This window comes from Rhea americana, unplaced genomic scaffold, assembly GCF_003343005.1.
Source record: "Rhea americana isolate MKP2758 unplaced genomic scaffold, rheAme1 scaffold_46, whole genome shotgun sequence".
NCBI lineage: Eukaryota > Metazoa > Chordata > Aves > Rheiformes > Rheidae > Rhea > Rhea americana.
The window spans coordinates 703,022-724,268 of NW_028186601.1; the positions used below are offsets into that span (position 1 = coordinate 703,022).

At 36.1% G+C, this 21,247-nt stretch overlaps 1 protein-coding gene across 2 annotated transcripts in view; it reads right to left on the reverse strand.

Moving 5' to 3' along the window:
- Positions 1-264: 264 nt before the first annotated feature.
- The window catches only part of UBE2V2 (ubiquitin conjugating enzyme E2 V2), a 31,905-nt gene continuing 10,922 nt past the window's right edge, over positions 265-21,247 (reverse strand). For both annotated transcript variants that reach the window (XM_085316253.1, XM_085316252.1), the window contains 3 exons: positions 13,027-13,172; positions 8,376-8,501; positions 265-1,130 (listed from right to left, as the gene is read on the reverse strand). In XM_085316253.1, coding sequence (XP_085172379.1) covers positions 984-1,130; positions 8,376-8,501; positions 13,027-13,172 — 419 coding nt within the window. In that variant the 3' untranslated portion in view covers positions 265-983. The remainder of the gene's footprint in view (positions 1,131-8,375; positions 8,502-13,026; positions 13,173-21,247) is intronic.

The following is a 21,247-nucleotide window of genomic DNA, read 5'->3' on the forward strand; positions in this document are numbered from 1 at the left end:
TCAAAAGAATCTGGGGGAAGGAGGAGGAAGGGTTTTTTCTATACAGTGCAAGTTTGTCCAAAGAAGTGGTACTACAGATGACAGAACTTACTCCTCTGCAACAAATGAAATATCCTGATATATCAAGTAAACTAATCATACAGAAAAGGTAAGAATAAAAGGTGCATGTAAAACCAGCAGCAATATTATGTTTGGCTTTCCACTACTTCTGCAAGTTACTGTACATATATTACATCACTATTATAGAAATGGCACAGTCTCAGACACTTTCCACATTTTATTTACATTTTAAGACTAACTTTAATCTCAATCACATATCCATACATTTCCTTTGTTTCACTAAAACTTAAATGCATGGTTTATTAGAACAAAGACTGTAAACAAATATTTGCCATGTCCGATACATGTAACACACAGGAGCTGCTTAACAGAAATTAATCCCCCCATTTTATAAATACAGGTATCAAAACAATCCTGAACATACTTTGTGACACTACTAGTAGTCGGCACCCACACCTTTGCAAAATTAAACAAGATGAGCAACGGTATTCACTGTACCTGCTACTTTAAAACAAATTTAATTGCAGCTCTTTTACTAAGCAAGATGGATAAAGCATGCCATTTATATTTTGCCTTCTCAAGAGATTATTTCAGAAACATATATTATTCCACAGCAATCTGACACTTTCTGTCATGCTTTCATCTTGTAAAACCTGAATTCCAATTTTAGGCTATTTCAGGCTTATGCGTAAATGACAGTGCCTTGATAAGAGAAAAAAATAATTGTGCTGCCTTTTTCTCCCATAGTGCCTGAAAACATATTGGGCATACATATATTATATATATTCTTACAAATGTCCAGGTCATGTATACCAGCTGAAATTCTTTTAATGTGTGGGTGTTTGCATTGTGAGATTTAATCAAGACATTAACATGAGTAGAAGGTTGTTGTTTTAAGACAGAAGTTTGAGAATCAGCTAAAATTAATTGTTGTAAGTTTGTCCTTCTGGAGGTTGTGGAAGCTTCATATTTTCTTTGGACATCATTAGACGTCTTAGCTCTTGAAGTACAACTTTAATGCTATAAGAATTTTGCCATTTTGCTAACACTGGTATGCTCCGTGCATCCACCTGGAAAGAAAGAAGAGAAAGTTATAAGGAAATTAAGTTACTATGAAAAACAAAATTTCTACATAAATAATTTCTCTTTTTTCTAATAAAGATTCAAAGCATCCCCTGACACTATCTCTATGGTATTAATATAGTCCCTATGTTCATAAAATACTTCTGGGAAAACAATCGTAAGCTTACATACAGATACAGATACTCTGCAATAAAATCATCCATACAGCTGGATTCAGGGGATCCCATCCCCTCCACCTTTGCTGATATTAACATTTGTGAGAAGGAAAGGAGAGGTGGGGGAGACAGGGAATCAACAGTTTACTGCAAAACTGCAGCCATTTTTTTAATATTAATTTGCTTTAAATTATGCAAACAAAAAAACTCCACCTTATTTCATTATGCCAATACATACACTGAGGTTTTCCCAGTTTTTTAAAAGATTCAGTCACACAAGAGTCCAAACAATACCAATATGAAGAGGAACTGAAAAGAAAGGACATAGGACTTCTCCTGTTCCTTTATGGAACCTGTGGAACAATTTACACAATTCACAAGACAACATGGAGGTTTCCATAGGCAAGTCAGCATGTAACAGTCAGTTTGGGAACTGTTTTAGCAGCAACCGCCCAGCCTAGCAAGAAGCATCTTAATACACAGGGGGCCCTTAGTTGGAAAAGGACTATTGCACACTACAGAACTTCACTGGCCTGTGGCAGCCCACATGGCTATCAATGTTGGAAATCACTGCTTTATGATTTAGACAGCCTAAAAAACCAAGAACTTTATTTTACCATTTTAATTAGAACAAACAGGAAAAAAATAAACACTGGAATCAGGAATAAGAATGTTACCACAGAAGTTTCATTGTTCATACATGGTTCAAATTGAGACTGTCTAGTTTCAGAACACCAGAAGATGGGATTAAACATTTTTGTTGGAGAAAACTGAGGCCAAGATTTAACCATATGCTAGCTGCAACAGCAATACTAGTTTAAAAAACTTCTGGTCTCTCTCACTGGACACTTGTTCCTTTATCAGTGCTGCTGCTTATCACCTTCTCAGCTAAACTCTGAAATGTTCACAGGGCTACATTCTGACCTGAATGGGAAAATCCATTCAAATGAAAAAACACATGCAAGGAAGTGCTTAAGCAGGATCTTTGATCCAGTTCACAGTTGGACAGAAACTCTGGAGAGCCCTCCTTTAACGTCCCTAGGACTGGAGAGCAGGGGTCTGTAAGAGATCTTGACACCTCAGAATAGAGTTCAGGTTCACACAAATAATGTCATTCCCCTGCTCAAACTCCTCCAACTCAGTACAGGTGCCAAGGCACCATATCACCAAAGCACAGCATAAGGCAGTAAGATTACATAATACTTAATCCAAACATTAATAAGCTAAGAAGAAAAAGAACATTGAGAGGAAAGCTGTATTATACAGCAAGATCATGCCGATCATGCCTACTTAAAGTAAGTATACATGCATATCAGCTTGTATAGAAAGGTTTTGAAAGTAATGTTGGTCAGATCACCACTATAATTGCTGGACTTTTTCCTTTTATTTTTTTAAGGAGTATTTGGTCTAATATGGCAAATAAAGGCACAAAATCAAGCGAGAATGATCTTTGTAACTGGTAAACAACTTCTCTTTTCTGAAAAAGCAGACTATTGAGCAAAACCAACAGGGAGAAAAATGGAAACTCTGAGATTTCCTGTACTATCAAAGTAACAGCTTGAATAATACAGCTATTCACACTGAACCCTGTTCTGAGGTATCAAGATCTCTTACAGACCCTTCCTCCCCAGTCCTTCTAGAGAGATTAAAGAAGGACTCTCCAGAGTTTCTGCCCAACCACCTGGTCCTACAAAACTAGCAACATGAATTCATTTCAAAATTAGAACAATGAATATCACACTATTCAAAACTATTCTCCACACAGAGAATGCAGCAAGAAATGCATGGCCCCATCATTTTTTTCTGTAGGGAAAAAGAAGAAAAATTGCAGTGGTAAGTAGCATGGGAGCAGAAAAAAAAATGAGGGCTTAGATCATATATCCACTTGGCACATGCAACTGCAGCTGTTTAAGAGGTTATTTCTCCGCTTCTCCCCAACTTGTTAATACTTCTCTGCAGCCCACCTGACATCCTCTTATATTTAAGCAAAATAGAACAAAACATGACTGTTTCCCGAAGGCTTCGGTATAACGTCTGCCAGCACAGACCAGAAGTTCAAACAACTTTCATATTACCTGAGTCACAACACTGTCTACTGAAGTAGCTAAGGAGAAATCACATGACATGTCATTGGCCTGACAAGAAGTCAATAATCTAAGAAAAATAGGAGGAAAAGAAACTACAGTAAATGAAGTCAAGGGCCAGACAAGACTTGCAACAGATGATTGTCAACCAGGAAAGACACGTGCACTTGGTGAGGCGGGGGTAGGGGGAGAAGAAGAGGGTGGAAGTCCATATGATAATTAACTGTTTTAAAGGAAGACTGGGTAGATTAGCAAGGATAAGAAAAGTTTATATTTCAGCAGCTTTTGAGGAAGAAAGCTTAATATAATTATCAGTTCAGATAAAGACAGGATCAGCAAAAAATAGCTGGAAAGGCAGTTTTGGGAATCCAAAATGAAAAGTCCGTTTTCAGTCTGGCAATTCTGCTGCCATACCATTTTCCCTTTCCTCACTTCTCCTCAGCTTCATCTTTGTTGGCTCTTCTCAAGATTGAAGGATCAGTCTCAGTTAAAGCATTTACTTAGTGTTGTTTAACTAGGTTTAAACCAATTAAACAGTGCAATTGCACATACATGGGTTAAGTAGGAATGTAAGAATTGACCACATAGAAGTAGGCTCCTCCAGAAAAAGTAACTCTTCTTTCTTGACTATGAACTTGTAGCAGCAAACTCAGACTGTGAACTCTTTTTTTAATCAACGTTATGAATCTTCTGAGCAAAGATTTTGGCTCAGGTTTTATTCTCTACACTGCAGACGTTACTTCCAATGCAGAGAATGCACAATAAATTTACGAAGAAAATTTTAATATATTTGGAAGGGCTACACAAACTGTGTAATGTTCAAACCAAAGCATCTAGCTAATATTAGAAGTATGCATTCTGGTAGGAAGATTTTCAAGATCATATAAAAGTTAATAAAGCTCAAAACTGCAGCCTCAAGACTATTTTATTGGGATCGTCCACTGTAAATCCTTAAACAATAGCAAGAGCAACAATATGTATAATGCATGAATTTTTCCACACAGTTGAAACCTAACTAAATAATTTCACAAAGTGCTGCAGTGTTCAGTGTTTAAAATGATCCCAGTGTTTATAATGATCCCAGATCGCAAAGACTGCTGCAGAGTGCTCTCACAGATGCAAAAATCCGACACCTCAGAAGACCATGGGAAAACAAATATCATATCAGAACACAACCTGTGTTTTATCTACATATGATAGACAAGTCTCCAAGAGAAAAGACCCCACTGCATTAAGAATAATTTAAACAGAATTTTACAAGAGTGACACCATTAGCAGAGAAAAGCATTTTGCTCAGCCCTACTTACCTACCTGGAGTAGCTTTTCTGAAGTTAGTAACCTAATTCTGTACACAGACACAGCAGTTGCATGTGAAAATTGAAAAGCAAGCCAACATAGAAACTAACCAGCAGATTGAAACAGAAAGGTACTTAAGCAGTGTGATTCAGAACATCTGAAATTGGTCTCTTGACGTAAATTCTCCTAAGTAACTCCTCTCTTTTTCTACACTAAACATTTTTCAACTAGTGGTCTCTGAGATTCCTGAAGATAAGCTGTTGATGAAAAAGTTATTTACAAACAATCTCCTCCCAAAATAATTAAATAAAATAAGTCAAAAAACCTGTCATTGTCAATAAGGATAAATTTATTATACAGACCTGCAGTTTTCAGGCAAAAAGTGAAGGGACTTGAAAGTTAAAAATGTCGAGAACCACTGCCAATGAAGCAGTTTGAGATTAGCTTCTTTAGACCAAAGTTAGCTCTGGTGCACGCTGATCTTCCCCATCATTTGCATGCCAACTCAACAAAAATCATCACCCCCTAAACTCACACTGGGGACTCTACTTTTCTTCAGGTGTTACTGGCACTTATCTTCTGTAATGTGTTTCTTAACAATGTTCTAAATGTATTGAGTAGTATGAGAACACTGGTACGACGTAAAATTTGTGTTGTTATTATCTCAAGCCTCTTTCTTTTCTGCAGGTCATCAACTATTTTCACAACATCTATTACCACTGTGATCAAAAGCTGCCCAGATGTCAAAAACAGGGTGCAGAACCATGGCTGGCAGTTTATCTGAATATAAAGGCCTGTCTCTTGTCTACAACTGTTCCAGGAATGCAACAACCCTGGAAAGTAATTACGATCTGTTATACCAAACACAATCAAATCAGAAAGTGAGACAGCAGCTTAGAAGAAACAAGAAGAAACTTATAAAATAGGAAGCAGCGATGTGAACTGTTCCAGAGAAGTTCAGGAGTGTTTCAAGAGAAAAAGAATCTGAGCTTGTGGTTAAGACAATAGCATAAGCTTCATGAGACTTAGGTTCAAGTTCTGATTTTCCAATTAGCTTTTTCAGAAATATTGGTTATTTTGTCTTCTGGTGCTCTCATCCATAAAATATCCAGATTTTATGTTTTGTTTTCCAGCATTATACATGCACAGACATATGCAGATGGACTCCCCTTTTGCTTCTAAAAATACATCTGGTTTTAGTAAAACTTTCCTAAAGCTAGATTTAAAAAGAAGTTTACTGAAAAACTATTTAAATAGCATGTGACATATTATCAATATTCTCACTATGACTAAAATATCTTATCTAAATCTCAATTTTCAAAATATATGCTTAAAAGACTGCAAATGAAAACTGCAGTTAGTTTCAGATTCAAGAAAATACACAAAAAAACCCGTAAATACGTTACCCTCTAAAGCAGTCATTCACAACCACTATTTAAATAATGAAGAAAATACTTTAGAGGAAAATACTAGAGAACTGAGTGTTCATCATACTCAGAATCTCTGAAAAATAAAGACTAATTCACTTGCTAGATAAAATACATGAACATATTAAATTAATTCAGCATATGGATTTTGTCATTAGATAGCATTTACTGAGCTAGTGATTCTTAAATCGATTCTACACTTTTATTCATATCTTTATTATCAGTAAAAAATAACATACAGTCTAGAGGACTACAGACTACATGGCTGAATTTTATAATATTAACAAGTATTCAGCTAATTCTTATAACACATGTTTTTAATCTAGTTTACATTTATGGAAACATAGTTATTAATTTACTTATCCAAAGCGGAAAAAGCTGGTGTGGGCAAAGCCAAATTCAGTCAACCAAATCCCAGTTCTGTGCTCGGATTTGTAAAACATGCCCTCGTTTATCTGACAGATTTGGCACAACTCTAGTAAACAAAATGGCAAGATAAGCTAAAATACAAGATACCAGGATGATGGAGACATTAAAAATTAAATAATGAAGGAGCTTTAGTTCTGAAAACTGTTTTCATTAACAATTTAATCTAATCCTACTAAAATCCATTAAAAAATATACAGGATTTGCTACACAAATGCATAAGATACACTAGTTCATAGAACTATGGAGGGAAAAATTGAAGGAAGATTTAGTATAAATTTATGAATTTATTAGAATCGAACTTTTCCTGTAGAGAGACTTGGATTTCAATGACTGCTTTTAAAAATCACCTTATTCCTCAGTAGGCTGAGGAAGTCTGCACTTCTCACAACAAAATCCCCAAGCCAACTGAGTTAGTAAATCCGAGTTTTCAAGCTCTGCAGGTTTGAGATTCTGCTCCCTGAAACCAACATCCATGTACAGATGAAGGCACAAGAGCATATTTGTTCACTGATTCAGAATCATACATGTTACTAGGGGGAGGTAACAGAATAATATTTCAAATATATAAAAAAAACTCTGCTGTGTTCCAAATTGGCAGCTTTGTCTAGTCACAATCTCTTAATGAATAATATACCTAGATAACCAGCCACAGCTTGGATAAAGGGCAACAGTTGATTTGCAGATAACAATTGTATTAAGACTTGCAGGTAGAGCTAAGCTGGTGGCTATGCAAGTTCTTTCAAATTAATTTTAAAGTATTTCTGAAATGTTAGTGCACTAGCTTTGGACATCCAATCAGCACATTATTTTACCACCTATGAGAGCTCAAATGAATGTCTAAGGATTTCTCTCTGTTACTCTCTTTCAGATACTTAAGTTTCATGTCAGTATTAAAATTACTCAAATGCAAGTTAGTCTTTCTTTTGAATCTTTTAAACTATTTCGAATCCAAAGATGATCTCTGACTCATCTCTAAGTATTACCTTAAACCAATTACTTTGCATTCATTTAAGACAAATACACATAGACATCAGGATGATAAATTGTTTCCTGTTCGTATACACATGTATCGCTGTAAATGCAAAATAGCTTGCCTCTTTTCCACTGAGATCCAAGGTACCTCAGATTTACTCAGAGGATAAGAGTATACAATGAGTAACACTTGCCTGAGCACTGCTTTTCCTTCCTGCACCTTATCCCACACTAAGCGTGAGGTAAGTCACTTATTGCAAATGCATCTTTAAAATGTGAGTGATTGCCATCTATATTAAAATATCTTAAGTTAGAAGCTCAAAATCATCTCAGAATAAATCCAGTATAAAGAAAATAAAAATTTAACAGACTGGTTCATTACAGGGTAGTTACTACATCTAAAGTAGTGAGGATGAGGCAGAACAACCTCTATTTGTAATTACTGAAAACATAAGATAAAATTTAGATACTGAAACGTCTTTACTGCCTAAGTAATGGCTTGACCAATACAGAACTCTTGCTCCTATTGGAATCTAATCCCCCTTTTTAAGGGGAAATACTTACACATTAAACAGTCGTTTTATTCTGTGCAAAACTAAAAGCTTCAACTTCATTAAAAAAAAGAGTGTGTTTCAATACATAAATAATGCTTATCAGGTCTTACCGAAAAGCCACCGATTTATTATAAATACCTGAAGATTTGAATGTATACAACAGGCAAAGAAAATTTGATTTAAACCAAGTATCTATGTTGCAAAATTTAAATATGAAATCTCTGTCGAACATGCATTTCCTCACCTGAGTTTTATCCCCAGATAAAATGCATAGTACAGATTAACAAGGTGGTTGGTCTTACCATTTCAACTTACCATTCCATTGGAATTATTTATTCCATTCATATTAATTTTAGTTACAAATCTAACTGTTGGAGGTGCTTCTGGATATTTAGGTCCACACTCTACTTTCAGACTGTATATTCTGTTTTCATAGTTTGTCTAGAAAGCAAAAAAACAGACTAATGCATCTTACTGAAAGATGAATATTTAAAAGAAAAACAAAGGCAAGAGGAATAAAGATGAATTAGTATGAGATAATTATAAATCTGTTCGTATTATGTATCAGTTCATGGTCTTGGATTACAGATCGATATTCCATTCTTTTTTTGTTATCTTGATTACCTGACGAATACGTACAAATTACATTACTTCCTAAGACGACAACATTACTATACAGAAGTTAAAAGTAAATATGAATTTTAAAAGTTTTCTATTATCCCTTTATTCCTCCCCCACACATTTGCATTCCCAAATTGCCTTTGGCACAGAAGGGAGGATCAATGATTGTTAGGAAACTTTTCCCCATAAAAATATCTAACACTGCAAAAAGGTCAGGAATAGGGAAAAACAAATATGTAAATAGCGCAACAGTTAAGACACAATAAAGAATAAGAACAGTATTTGAAAAAAAAAATCTAGCTGTAATTAGCATTCTAGAAGATCTCCAGGACTTCCACAGTTAAGGATTTCTAAGCAAAGAAGTGCTTCAGAGAGGAAGAAAATCAATAGCTGATAATTCTGATAATTTAAAGTTTAGTTTATTAGAGGATTCATACACTTTGTAGAGTAGAATTAAATAACAGTTAGTTCACAGAAGACATCACTCCAAAGTGATCATGAACTAGATCATTCTTTAACTGTTTCAAAGTGCAAATATATTTTGAGAAAGACCATGCAGAAATTAACACAGTCCTACCATTTTGTTTTAAATTTTGTCAAGTAGGCTACGTTTAGTAAGAAAGTATCTGTGGCTCTCTTGGTCACTGATGCACATGCCTTTGTACTCCAAAAGGGAGGAAGCCCAAACCAGCTTAAATAGCTCTTTCCAGTAGCACAACAGAAAAAGCTACTATGAACCCATAGTGGTAACATGCCTCAAGATTTCCCAGAAGTATCACCTTTCAGTGGCTCTGCATCAGCCAGCTATCAGTCTATCGAAGTACAAGTATCAGACACACAGTCAAGTTATCAAGGGACAGTTCACTCTGTGGTCAATTAAAAGGCAGAGTGGAAATCAGATTAGTGAAACATCCTAACTGTGACACACAATCTTAGGAAGCTACAAAGCTTGAACAGCAGCAAGACGAGAAAGAAAAAAAAACAAACAAAAAAAAAGGGGGGGGGGGTGTTTGTAGCTGCATGTAAGATTGTCCATCACTTCTTTGCAAGATTTTTCATCATGGAATGGAAAAAAAAATCCTTGGAGTAGTAGTCATGGTAAGATTGCTGCTTTATCACTAGCATTTCTTAGTTAAAAGCACTAAAGGTCACTAAAAGACTGAGCGCCATCAGGGATAGGCCTTTAATATTCACTGACAGGAGAAAATTGTTTTTGTCTTGATATCTGAGACCATATAAAAATTTCAATCAAGCGCACATTGACCTGAAGCTATTAAATCACCATTTCTCCCTGTTCATAATAACCTTCTATTAAAAGACTGAAGTTTTCTAAAAAGCTGAAGATCACTGAAGCTACCATAGAAACTAGTAGCCAGATAAAGCTACCAAACAATTTTTAAGAAGCAGAGTATCTTTGGTTACCAGTTTTTCCTAACTAAAGACGTTTTCTCCTATTTTTTCCCACTAAAAACTGAAGTAACCAATGAAAGTAACCATGTCCTATTACAGACAACAGCCTCTACTACAGCAAGAAAACATAACAACTCTGGCTATTTAACTTGATAAAAACACGCACTTCCTTAGGGTGCTGTCAGGAATAGAGGACAGGACAGAATGTATATTCCCTATTCAGTAGTCTGAAAAAAAAACTAAGAATGGCACTCACTCTCATTCCCTATTCCTATTCACATAGCATCTCAATTTTAGTCTGTTTTCCCACCCCCTCATTTACCCTAAGTCAAGTGTCTCTGCCACCTCTCTCCTCAAAATGTCTAAAAAGAATATTTCAGGGTCAGAAAAATATCTCCTTTAATTCAAATCTCCCTTTCCCTCTGTGTTGATTCACCCTGCAGACAAAACAAGAAAAACTTACTACTCAATTATTTGCACAGCCCTAGTGAAACCACATATGCAAAGAATTTCATGCTCTAGCCAGTATTAGCAGCTTCCTTTACCTTCTGACAGGCTGTACATCATCTACACAATGCAACCGATTCCAAAAATCACCCACCTTCTACAAACCCTGAAACTGGATGGAATTCTTCTCATCAGAGTCCTACCATGGGCTTGGGAACTGATAACCTTTTACTTTACAAAATCACAGCTGACAACCATGGCTATTTTTGCATGCACACATTGCTGTGCACTGGAAAACAAGTATTTGAATTCCAGTTTCTACCACCGGCAAGTAAGTCTGCTTATTTTAGACTAACACATTTTAAAAGCACTTGAGGTCTCACACAATACAAGTATACCTTAAAAAGAGTTGTATTTAGAGAAGAGACAGTTGCAGTGGCTCAAAGCAGAATGAACAGCAAAATATTGAATGGGAACCATCCACAGTACCCAGTCAACACAATTCAGTCAAATTCCTTAGTTAAACTTACTATTCCAGTCCACTCTACTGAGATCGCCAATCACACTAGCTTTTTGAGACAGAAAAGCTCAACACTAACTACACAAACTATTGACTGCCTCCACAAGTTTTAATTCCACTATCAGCAAGACTGCATTCTTCAGGCCCTGAAACAGCCTAGAATATTACCTGCCTGTACTCCTTCATAAAGGAAATATATATGGAAAATGACAGGCTTTTGTTTTTTCAAAAAACATGCATGGGCTTCCCATAATAATCACTTCTTCCGTAAGACATGGCAGGAGTCTGCTTTAGGTCAAACGAGGAAGCAGACAGAGACACTTGGTGACATGACACAGAGACATCTACGTTCTCCTCTGCTGTCATCTGGCCTTCCAGATTTCCAGTTCTTAGGGTACTGAGTAAAATTGTAAACATCACATTTCTTAGAGAATCCATCTATATCTGCACCAAGTCCAGAAAAAATAACTAATAAAAATATAAGTAGGCACTATTTTGAGGGGAGTTAACTTCCATGATCTAAATTATGATCACCTAGATGACTGAATAATGAACCATTTTATCACTGTGTAGTAACATGTGTCTCCCTCAGATGCCAGGACATGGTAAGAGGGCAGTTATTCCTCCACCTCCAAGATCATAATGCACCACAACCACCTACAAATCTTCCCTATATCACACAGTGAAATTCTAACATGCACCTCTGATAGGTGCATATCTAAGAAATACCTTTTCCCAAATGTTAACAACTGCTCTGTAGAACTACATAAATTTACAGCAGCTATAAAGCGACTAGAGGCTGTTCAGAGAGCCAGAGAGATACTACTCTAGCTAGCTCACATTTGCAAGATCTTCTTAAAAACTGTAAGACTACAAACTTTCTTTAAAACATATTCAAAGACTAATTGTATGGAAAATAGTATCCAAAGCATACTGATATGTCTGTATTTTAAATTGGTCCTCTCTCAAGTGCATCCAAATATTAAGAGCACCACATGATTACAAGGATGTTCAAAAGTTACAGCTAATGTTGACTTCCAAAATGAGTTTGGACTACACTGGCAGTAGAACCGTCAGGAGACAAAATTATCTTTACTGAGACCAATTTCTGATTTAAATTCTTGTCTTTACTACATCTTCTAATAAGCCCTCCAGCATGGAAGGACAAACAAGACAGTAATCTTACATAAGCAGCACGACACATATGGTAACTCATTACAATATGCTACTAGAAGTAGAGTCATTTAAAGTCTGCATTTACATAGTGATCTTCTGTATCATATTGTAATTGATGAGAATGATTGCATAAAATTTACTCCTCAAGCAATGGTATATCTATCATATCTGCGCAGGTAACACAGACACTAGAGTTGATTGTTTCTTTTGCAGGTTGTATCATTGTAAATGACATTCTACAGAACTTCAAAGGTTAGATAAAATGTATAAACAAAGTTTAAATCCTTCTTCTTGGGGTAACTAGTAACTGCCTGGTCTTTAGCCACGATCCCAGTGGACTGTATACAATGCTACATTGAAAAATTATTCAATAAACTTGTGAAAGTTTAAAATATTCTGTCACTGTGGAAATTACCCACTACATGTAATAAATCATGGAGTGATGTTGCCCTGTTTACTGCATTATTACAGTCCAGATTCTGTGTGGTGATGATAGAAATATGGACAGAGTATAATCATAACTCCATGTAGTAAGTCTCGAATCACAATGCGCTTACAGTTACAGATACGTATACTAGGGCAGGCTAGACTCAAAACACTCACTAACATGCCAGGATGTGATGAATTTTAACATGAATATAGTGTTACAGAACAGTTTAGGTAATGTTACTACAACTTCATACATTAAATTTTAATTAATTTCTTGACACCGTGGCAAAGTTATCATTTATCTTTTTGCAATTTGTATTGCCTACAAAAATTAAAAAAAATGTTTTAACTTGCCACACTTACCCTCGGTGGCCCAATAATCATGCCTGTCCATCTGGTAAGTGTCATATCTTCATCATCTTCAAGGCCCCAGCTTACTGTACCATCACCTACTCCTTTCTGACCTTCTTCAAGTTCTTCCAATAAGCGAAAATTACGAGGTACTTTAACTAGAGAAAATGGAAAAATGTAATTAATGTTGGTCACAATAAGAAAATGAAGGTAAATGATTTGTTTTTGTATTTTATGCATGAATAATTACAGAATCACGGAATTGGTAATGTTGGCAAGGACCTCTGGAGATCATCTAGTTCAACCTCCCTGTTCAAGCAGTGACACATCCAGGCGGGCCTTGAATATATCCAGGGAAAATATTCAAGGAGACTTCACAACCTCTCTGGGCAACCTGTTCCAGTGCTCCGTCACTCTCACAGGGAATAAATTCCCCCTCACGGTCAGGCAGAACTTCCTGTGCTTCAATTTCTGCCCATGGCCTCTTGTCCTGTCACATGGGACAACTGAAGAGAGTTTGGCCCCGTTCCCCTGACACCCTCCCTTCAGGTACTTGTACACATTGATAAGATCCCCTCTCAGTCTTCTCTTCTCCAGGCTAAAGAGGCCCAGCTCTCGCAGCTGTTCTTCATAGGGGAGATGCTCCAGCCCTCTGATCACCTTTGCAGCCCTACACTGGATTCTCTCTAGTAGTGTCATGTCTCTCTTGTAGTGGGGAGCCCAGAACTGGACACAGTACCCCAGATGTGGTCTCACCAGGGCTGAGTAGAGGAGGAGAATCTCCTCCCTCAACTTGCTGCAACACTCTTCCTAATGCACCCCAGGATACCATTGGCCTTCCTGGCCACAAGGACACATTGCTGGCTCACGGTCAACTTGTCATCCATCAGTACTCCCAGGTCCTTCTCTGCAGAGCTGTTTTCCAGAAGGTCAGCCCCCAGCTTGTACTGGTGCCTAGGGTTATTCCTCCCTAGGTGCAGGACACTGCACTTGCCCTTGTTGAACCTCAGGAGGTTCTTCTCTGCCCAACTACCCAGCCTGTCCAGGTCTCTCCGAACGGCAGCACAGCCTTCTTAGGTATCAGCCCCTCCTGCCAGTTTGATAATGTCAGCAAACTTGCTGAGGAGGCACTCTGTCCCTTCGTGCAGGTCACTGATGAATGAGCTGAACAAGACTGGACCCAGTACCGACCCCTGGGGAACTCCACTAGCCATTAATTATTGAATATATTTTCAAAACTTAACAAAACATATCCTGGCTGAATTTATGCAGCACTTAAATTGTTTTGAAGTGACTAGCCTCTCCACTGGAAGCTAGTTAGTACCAACTGATAGCAACACAAACTATAAAAGAGAAAATAAGAGAGCTCTCTTTAGTTTGAGATTGCTTAATTCAGACCTTTCTCTTTCTCAAGTACAGCACTGTTTAGAGCCAACACATTCCAAAAATCAATTCACTGTCAAATTCTACTCAACTGCAATCTTGATTAAATTGACAGGCTAAATTTCTTCCAAAAGTAAGGAAAGTCAAAGAATGCAACATTTAACACGAATGATCTTAAGAAATGTAAACTGTAACAGAAAGACTAAAATCAATTTCACTTGATACAAAAAAAAAAAATCAAAGAGACAAGTATCTGAAAACAAATCAGAAATTAAGTCTTTTTTAGTCCAGTGATTATTATTCACACTTAACAAAAAAAAATTAATTAAATTAATTAAAAGATTAACTTCTTAAAGAGATATAATGATGTTCATAACAGAATATGAAGACATAGGGGCTCTAAAGAGCACTCATTAATATTCACTTACTAAACTGGTATTACTCAATTCTGATTATTATACATAAAGACAGATAGATGCTGACATCTTATAAAATAAATAAGAGGAAGCTTAATTGCTTTACATTACAGAACATAAAATTGTATTGCAGCATTAGTGTAGGGAAGAAGGATAACTAATACTCATGCATGCAATCAAGATACAATTATTTTCAAATACAAAATACACAATGATGTAGCAGCAATATTATGATAAAACAAAACTTCAATGTGATTATGGCCACTTATCAAGTTTTCCGTTATTTTTACTAGAGAGCCTTTTTTTTTTTTTTTACTGAAAGAAACCAGGTAGTCTGTAAAACTAAGACTTTAAAACTGGGTACATACAGAGGTCTTAGCAAGGAACATACACTGTGCTAGTTTGAAAAAGATGAGGGTCAAAGAAAAATACCCATCATATCAGTCCCTTACTGCTGAGGATCTAAATTTGACACTGCCACAGTCCGCATTCCAACCCATAAGTGCAAAGAATTAATGCCAAAAGTGTATAATGTGAATATGTTCCCATATGGATGAGTATGAATAAACATACTCTTGAACAACTACTTAAATAGCTTACCCTTCTCAATTATGGTTTCTCTTAAAATGCATTTGAAACAGTTATTTTTATAACACATATTAGGAAGTGGCTCCTAAAAGCTTTAGGAACAAAAAGTCTCCAAGTAATAACGTCCCCAAATTCTCAGGAAAAAAAAATATAGAAAAAAAAAAAAAAAACATTAAGACTACACATCAGGACTGTATAAAGAAATTAAGCCACTGGCAGGGTGTCACTTTCTCTTGTGTTGGTATTACTGCTCATCTGAGCTCCCAATGTACTTCAGCTTGCTAACTGAGCAGAAAATTATACATTTGGGTTAGTCTCCTGACAGTTTAACCAACTGACCCAGCTCTGAGAGCTCAGACAAGTACCAGCAAACACTCAGATTATCTTGATGCAAAACTACATTTTAAGGGAGTTAAACTACTCTTAAAGCTTATTTTCACAGATAAGCATTCACATACAATTACATCAAAGTGTTAGCACAATAAGCATCGAGAATTGTTTCATTGTAAAATGAATTTTGTAAATTTGGCTTCCCTTTGTGAGAGGATTCTTGAGCACCTTCAGTAAACAAGAACATGGCCTCCAAATACTCAATTACAAAGGCATTTGGAGATCTGTGTAACATCTCAACACTGTTTTCTTAATGCCTCTCAATTCAGTTTTATTGATATATCATTTCTGCATATCATTGCATATCATTTCTCTCTATTTTAGCATAGATCTTCTTGGAATGCTTGACTGAAATTCATTTGTTCATTCCCACAGACCCATCCTGACTTCTTATTAGTATTAGATCTATGCACTACACTCATTTAGTTCAGATTAAGTATGAGAACAGACATTCACACTTCTATCATACTATTACTGAAGAGTACGAAGTTTTTACTTTTGTTCCATATTTGTATATGTTCTAACATAGAGTTCGCCTGTAAAATATTAACGCTAACCTTTTATTTTCCCAACTTTTTTAAACCAGCAGGATAAACTTACACCATATCAGTGTTTAGTATCACATGACTGAACAGCTTTTGACTGGTTCACAGAGCCTCAAAACAACATACCTGAGCATCCAATGATTATCTTAGACCTCTCCTGTGGCTTAAATCCACCATTTCTCAGAATTCTGCTCTGAGCATAAAATTTCCAATTTACAGTTTACTTCTTTAAAAAGTACATAAAAGATGCAAGCAAATAAGCTTTAAGTTTCGCTCTGATCTATTTTAATCACCTTTCAGTGCAGCTGAGATGACTCAAAACACACTTGCTCTGTCACTTACTGGGCTCTTCCTTCAGCTGAACTGGCACACTAATGTAGCAAAAAGCTACTACTTCTTTCTGCAAAAGTCAAATCTGACCAGTTAACAAACTGAATTGACTCAGGAAGAAGGATCAACAAATGTCAGCTGACTGGCAGTGTCTTTAAATGCCTTCCTTTATGAAAAAGTGGGTGTACGGATGAGGGAACTTTCTGTGCCTAAAAACCGTTACACTGGTTCAGCTGTATCATAAAACTGCAGTCAACACAAAACCACAGGAGATGACAGTTATGAGAAAGTAACAAACTTTTATGACTGTCCAGTGTTTATCACATTTTTTTGCACTAAGTAGTCTGTGCTCACTAATTCCCGCAAGGTAGAATACAGAACTTCCTAGCAGTGAAGGACTTGGGAAACCTCCAGAATGTGTTCAGTAAATAACAGACCATCTCTGCAAAAAAAATGAAAACATCCGAACATAAGAGTGCCATCCTACCTGCACTCACACTCCAATCAGTGCTTGAATCAGGCAGCAAAACACTGCTCTGAAGTGAAAAATGAGTCAAAATATTGGGGGTGAGAGGGGGGATGCGAAGGGGCAACCCACAGAGATTTCAAAAAATTCCTGCCCCCCCCCAAAAAAAAAAAAAACTTTAAAAATCCTAGGGAGGGAAAAAAAATAAAAAATAAATAAAAGATCTTCACTAAAACTAGAATTCAAGATCTTCACTAAAATTGGACCAAAAATACATGAAAACAGCTTCCCCTTCAGAAAATTACACAATCTGTCAACATTTAAGCTGGACACATTTTAAATGACTGTTTAAAATAAAACTGTTTCATAAGAGCACTTCTGTATACAAGCTGTTTAGTTCACTTTTGCAGACATATTCTATTATTTTACTTATACATTCATAGGAAGTACACAAGATCTTACTACCTATCTATCCAATCCTGTAATAATTCAAGATCTGGACAACAACCACCCCTTGTATCTCCAAAAAGATGCCTTCAACGGCTGTCAACTAACAGCAGTGGAGGACAGCAAGAAGCTGTGCACATCTTAACTATGAGTATCTATTACAGCTTTTTGCAACAAAGAATTAATAGGTCTCTATTCTCCAGCTTACAAAAAACAATAAACTACTTATTTGTTCCTGGAATACATGATTAATGTTTTATCCTCAATACTTCTAAGTTCCATTTGAAGTTAGTATTGAATGTTTTATTTCAAAGCTATTGTTCACGATTTGTGACAAGTGACTTCAAAATCTTTCAAAATTAACACAGTAGATTAAAAAGCAAAAAATAACAAAACCCCATTACCTTTACAGTGATTGTCTTAGGAACTTTACCAGTAAAATGAATTGGAATTAAATGCTACTGCTCTTTTAAGAGTCCACCAGTAGAGTAGTGCATTCTATGGGTTTGCTTTAGTCATGCTTTACAGAAAATAAATCCACTTAGTTTGAAGAACTTGTCCCAAATATGAAGTAGAAATTCTTATTTGTATCACTATTTCACATACGTGAGAGAGCATAACTTAAATTTGCACATTATAGGTGTATACACAACTTGCAGTTTTATCTCTAATTCAGACAATACTATCCAACAAATATTTGTTAAGAACTTTGAAGTATTCCTAAAGGAACTAAGAATAAAAATCAGTGTCTCATTTACAGAATTTGGACAATGAAGCAACACCCTCGTGTTCCAGTTAAACAAGCCAGCCAAATATTACTTTCCCCAACTCCAGCTGCTGAAGAGACCACTAACTCGCTTCACACAGGAGCAGACAGGTCTCCCCCTAAGAGCCATCCCTCAGTTAAACCCTATCGTTTCCAAGGGAAAGGGATTAAAGCAGTCGTGCGATTTTATCAGTGGCAAAGCTCCAGAAAAAGTAATCTCCAGTCAGTAGCTGCGATTAATGGCTAGGTACAGCACTGCACCCAGTATACCTATTTGCAATGACTAAGGCTCTCTATGTGAAAATATACCTGGCTTCAACAAGATTAAAAACAAAACAAACAAAATTCCTTTTTCCAGTTTATCTGCAAAGCTTACGACACTATGGATTTTACTGCCTAAATGCATCCTGACTCCCCCCTGCCCTGCCCCAAAAATCACACATATCATTTGTTAAAAAGTACTTAGCAAATTTTCAGAGAGTTGAAGCAAAAATATTTCACCTCTTACAAAAAATCCACTCAAGCTCAAATATACCAGTTCTTAATTTAAAATTTTAATCTTTAATCTAGACTACAGCAAATGATAGCTATTTGAAGTGTGAAATCATCAATGAAGTTAATGCCTTGAAACAATGAGAGATAAACAAAAAATGAATCAGTAAATAAAGATTTAAATTTAGTGGGAAGCGGTACCTCTCAACAGAAATCAGGTATGTTTTTAGTTTTAAAAATATGGAGCTACTTCAGATGTCATGTTCTAGATCACCAAATTTTTGGTGATAAAATGAGAAAGAAAGAAGAGAACAAAGAGCTATACTACACAGTGCAAATAAGTTACATTTATAATTCCACCCAAAATCTGAACAATCTGAAAAAAAAATCTGAAAGAAGAAGGAGAAAAAAAAGAATCTTCAGGATCCTTTACTAGGGCCAACAATTTTTACTGGCGCAATAAAGGAGAACTGAACAAGATAAAGATTTTCTAGATGGACCTGTTCTTGTCTTTATGTTCCATGCTAATGCCAGAATACCTACTAGTATAGATTTGATCGGGATCAAGAGAGAACACATAACTGCATTCATGTCAGATTTGACAGAGCACACAGGCAATATTAATCTTGTTTTAAAGACATTTATATTGATGCAGCTCCTTCTCTAGCCACATACATCAGTTTAAACTTAAGTGCGCTACACTGACATAACTGTGCCCTTACAGATACATGCATTAATTGCTTTAAAATGCACTTAGGCTGGCAACATTTTGGTTTAATGCAATAAATCACGGAATATTTCAGCAGGTATTTGCCTTTCTGTAATTTCAAGCTAAGCAATGCAAGAATGAATACTTTTTGATGTCACTCTGCAGCAATCTATCTGTTAGAAGCCGAAGGAAAATTATATTCCCATGCTCTTCTAGACCAAATGAATTAAATCTAAGGAGTGTTCAGACTAAAGCAACAGAAGTGATATAACAAACTGAAGAAACTGACATATGCTAGACTAAGGGCTTAACTTGACTTAACGAACTGGCAAGCACTTAACTGAAAAGTAAGTGTTAGCATGTTGGATTGAACCTAGGAGTCCAAACTGCCCATATGTCATTCACGGCAAGAGGCACAAGTGTGATAATCCACACTCTTCTCTTTTCTCTGCCCCTTATAAAAGGGAATCGTAGTTCTAACCTTTCACAGACTGGCTCACACACTGAAATATGAGGTTTTCTGTCCCCCATCCCCCAAACTATTTTTCATAATCACTATATTTTCCAATATCCCTATCACCATTCAGTTCCTCATAAAAATCTTCCTCTGCTCTTGGCCTCAATCACTCCTGAACGCTATGTTTGTAATACCAGCTTTTTACCACAGTAATACTGGCACATCATACTGAAAACATACTCCCAAACACAGCTCTAGAAACAAGTCTCTGTACTGACCCAAGAACAAGCTGTATCAATAAAATAATGTATATTAGCCCTGCTAGCATACTTCCAGGGATGTTATTCTTCCTGAGATAGCTGTGTCAGCAAAGGTCTATAGCAGGGAAAATTTTGAATGTATGCATTACTTTCTACCCATTTACTTTTAGCTAATGCAACCCTAGAAAAATATAAATATAAATGATAACCAAAAAGAAAAAGCAAACCCCATTTAACAGCTCCAGGATGACCAAAAACAACAACAAAAACAGTTTTAGATGATCAGGAGTGGGTAACAGGGTGTTAGCCTTGCAAATTCTAGATTCTAGGCCATAGCTGTTTTTTTTTCCTGGGGCAGGGAGGAGAAGAAATAAAAAGTTCCAAAAGAAAGACACAGAAAATGACAAGTTTCTTTCAGCCTGAACAAGAAGTCTTGCTTTGGATAAAACATAGCAAGGAGCCAACGTATTATTGACATTGTACTAAAATAAGTAAAGTACACAAATATAAAGGGTCTACTTTATTTCCCACTATCATTTATTTTCAAATTGAACAAAGTAATTGCACAGAAGATGCACTTAGCACAGTACACAAATTCCCAGAAAACTTCACCTATATTCCATCCTTCAAGGAAAAAAAATAAATAAAATAAAAGAACTACCATCTTTGAGGTATTAACAGAAAAACATACCAACAAAAACCATCCAGAAAGCCTCTAGCAGCCCCTGAAATGGGAGAAACAAACAATAGGGAAGAGGACTGTGCACATGTAAAGTCCTATTTTGGACTTCACATGGCCAAAAAAAAAAAAATCACTCTTTGTGGAAATAATTTTTAATGACTGCAATTCTATATTTACATATATTTATTTAAAATGTATATATTTATAAATATTTTATTTAGTTTTAATAATTATAAAACACACACTTCCCTCAAAAATCTGCTTTAAGAATATGATCTAGATTTTTGTTTTTCAGTTATTCT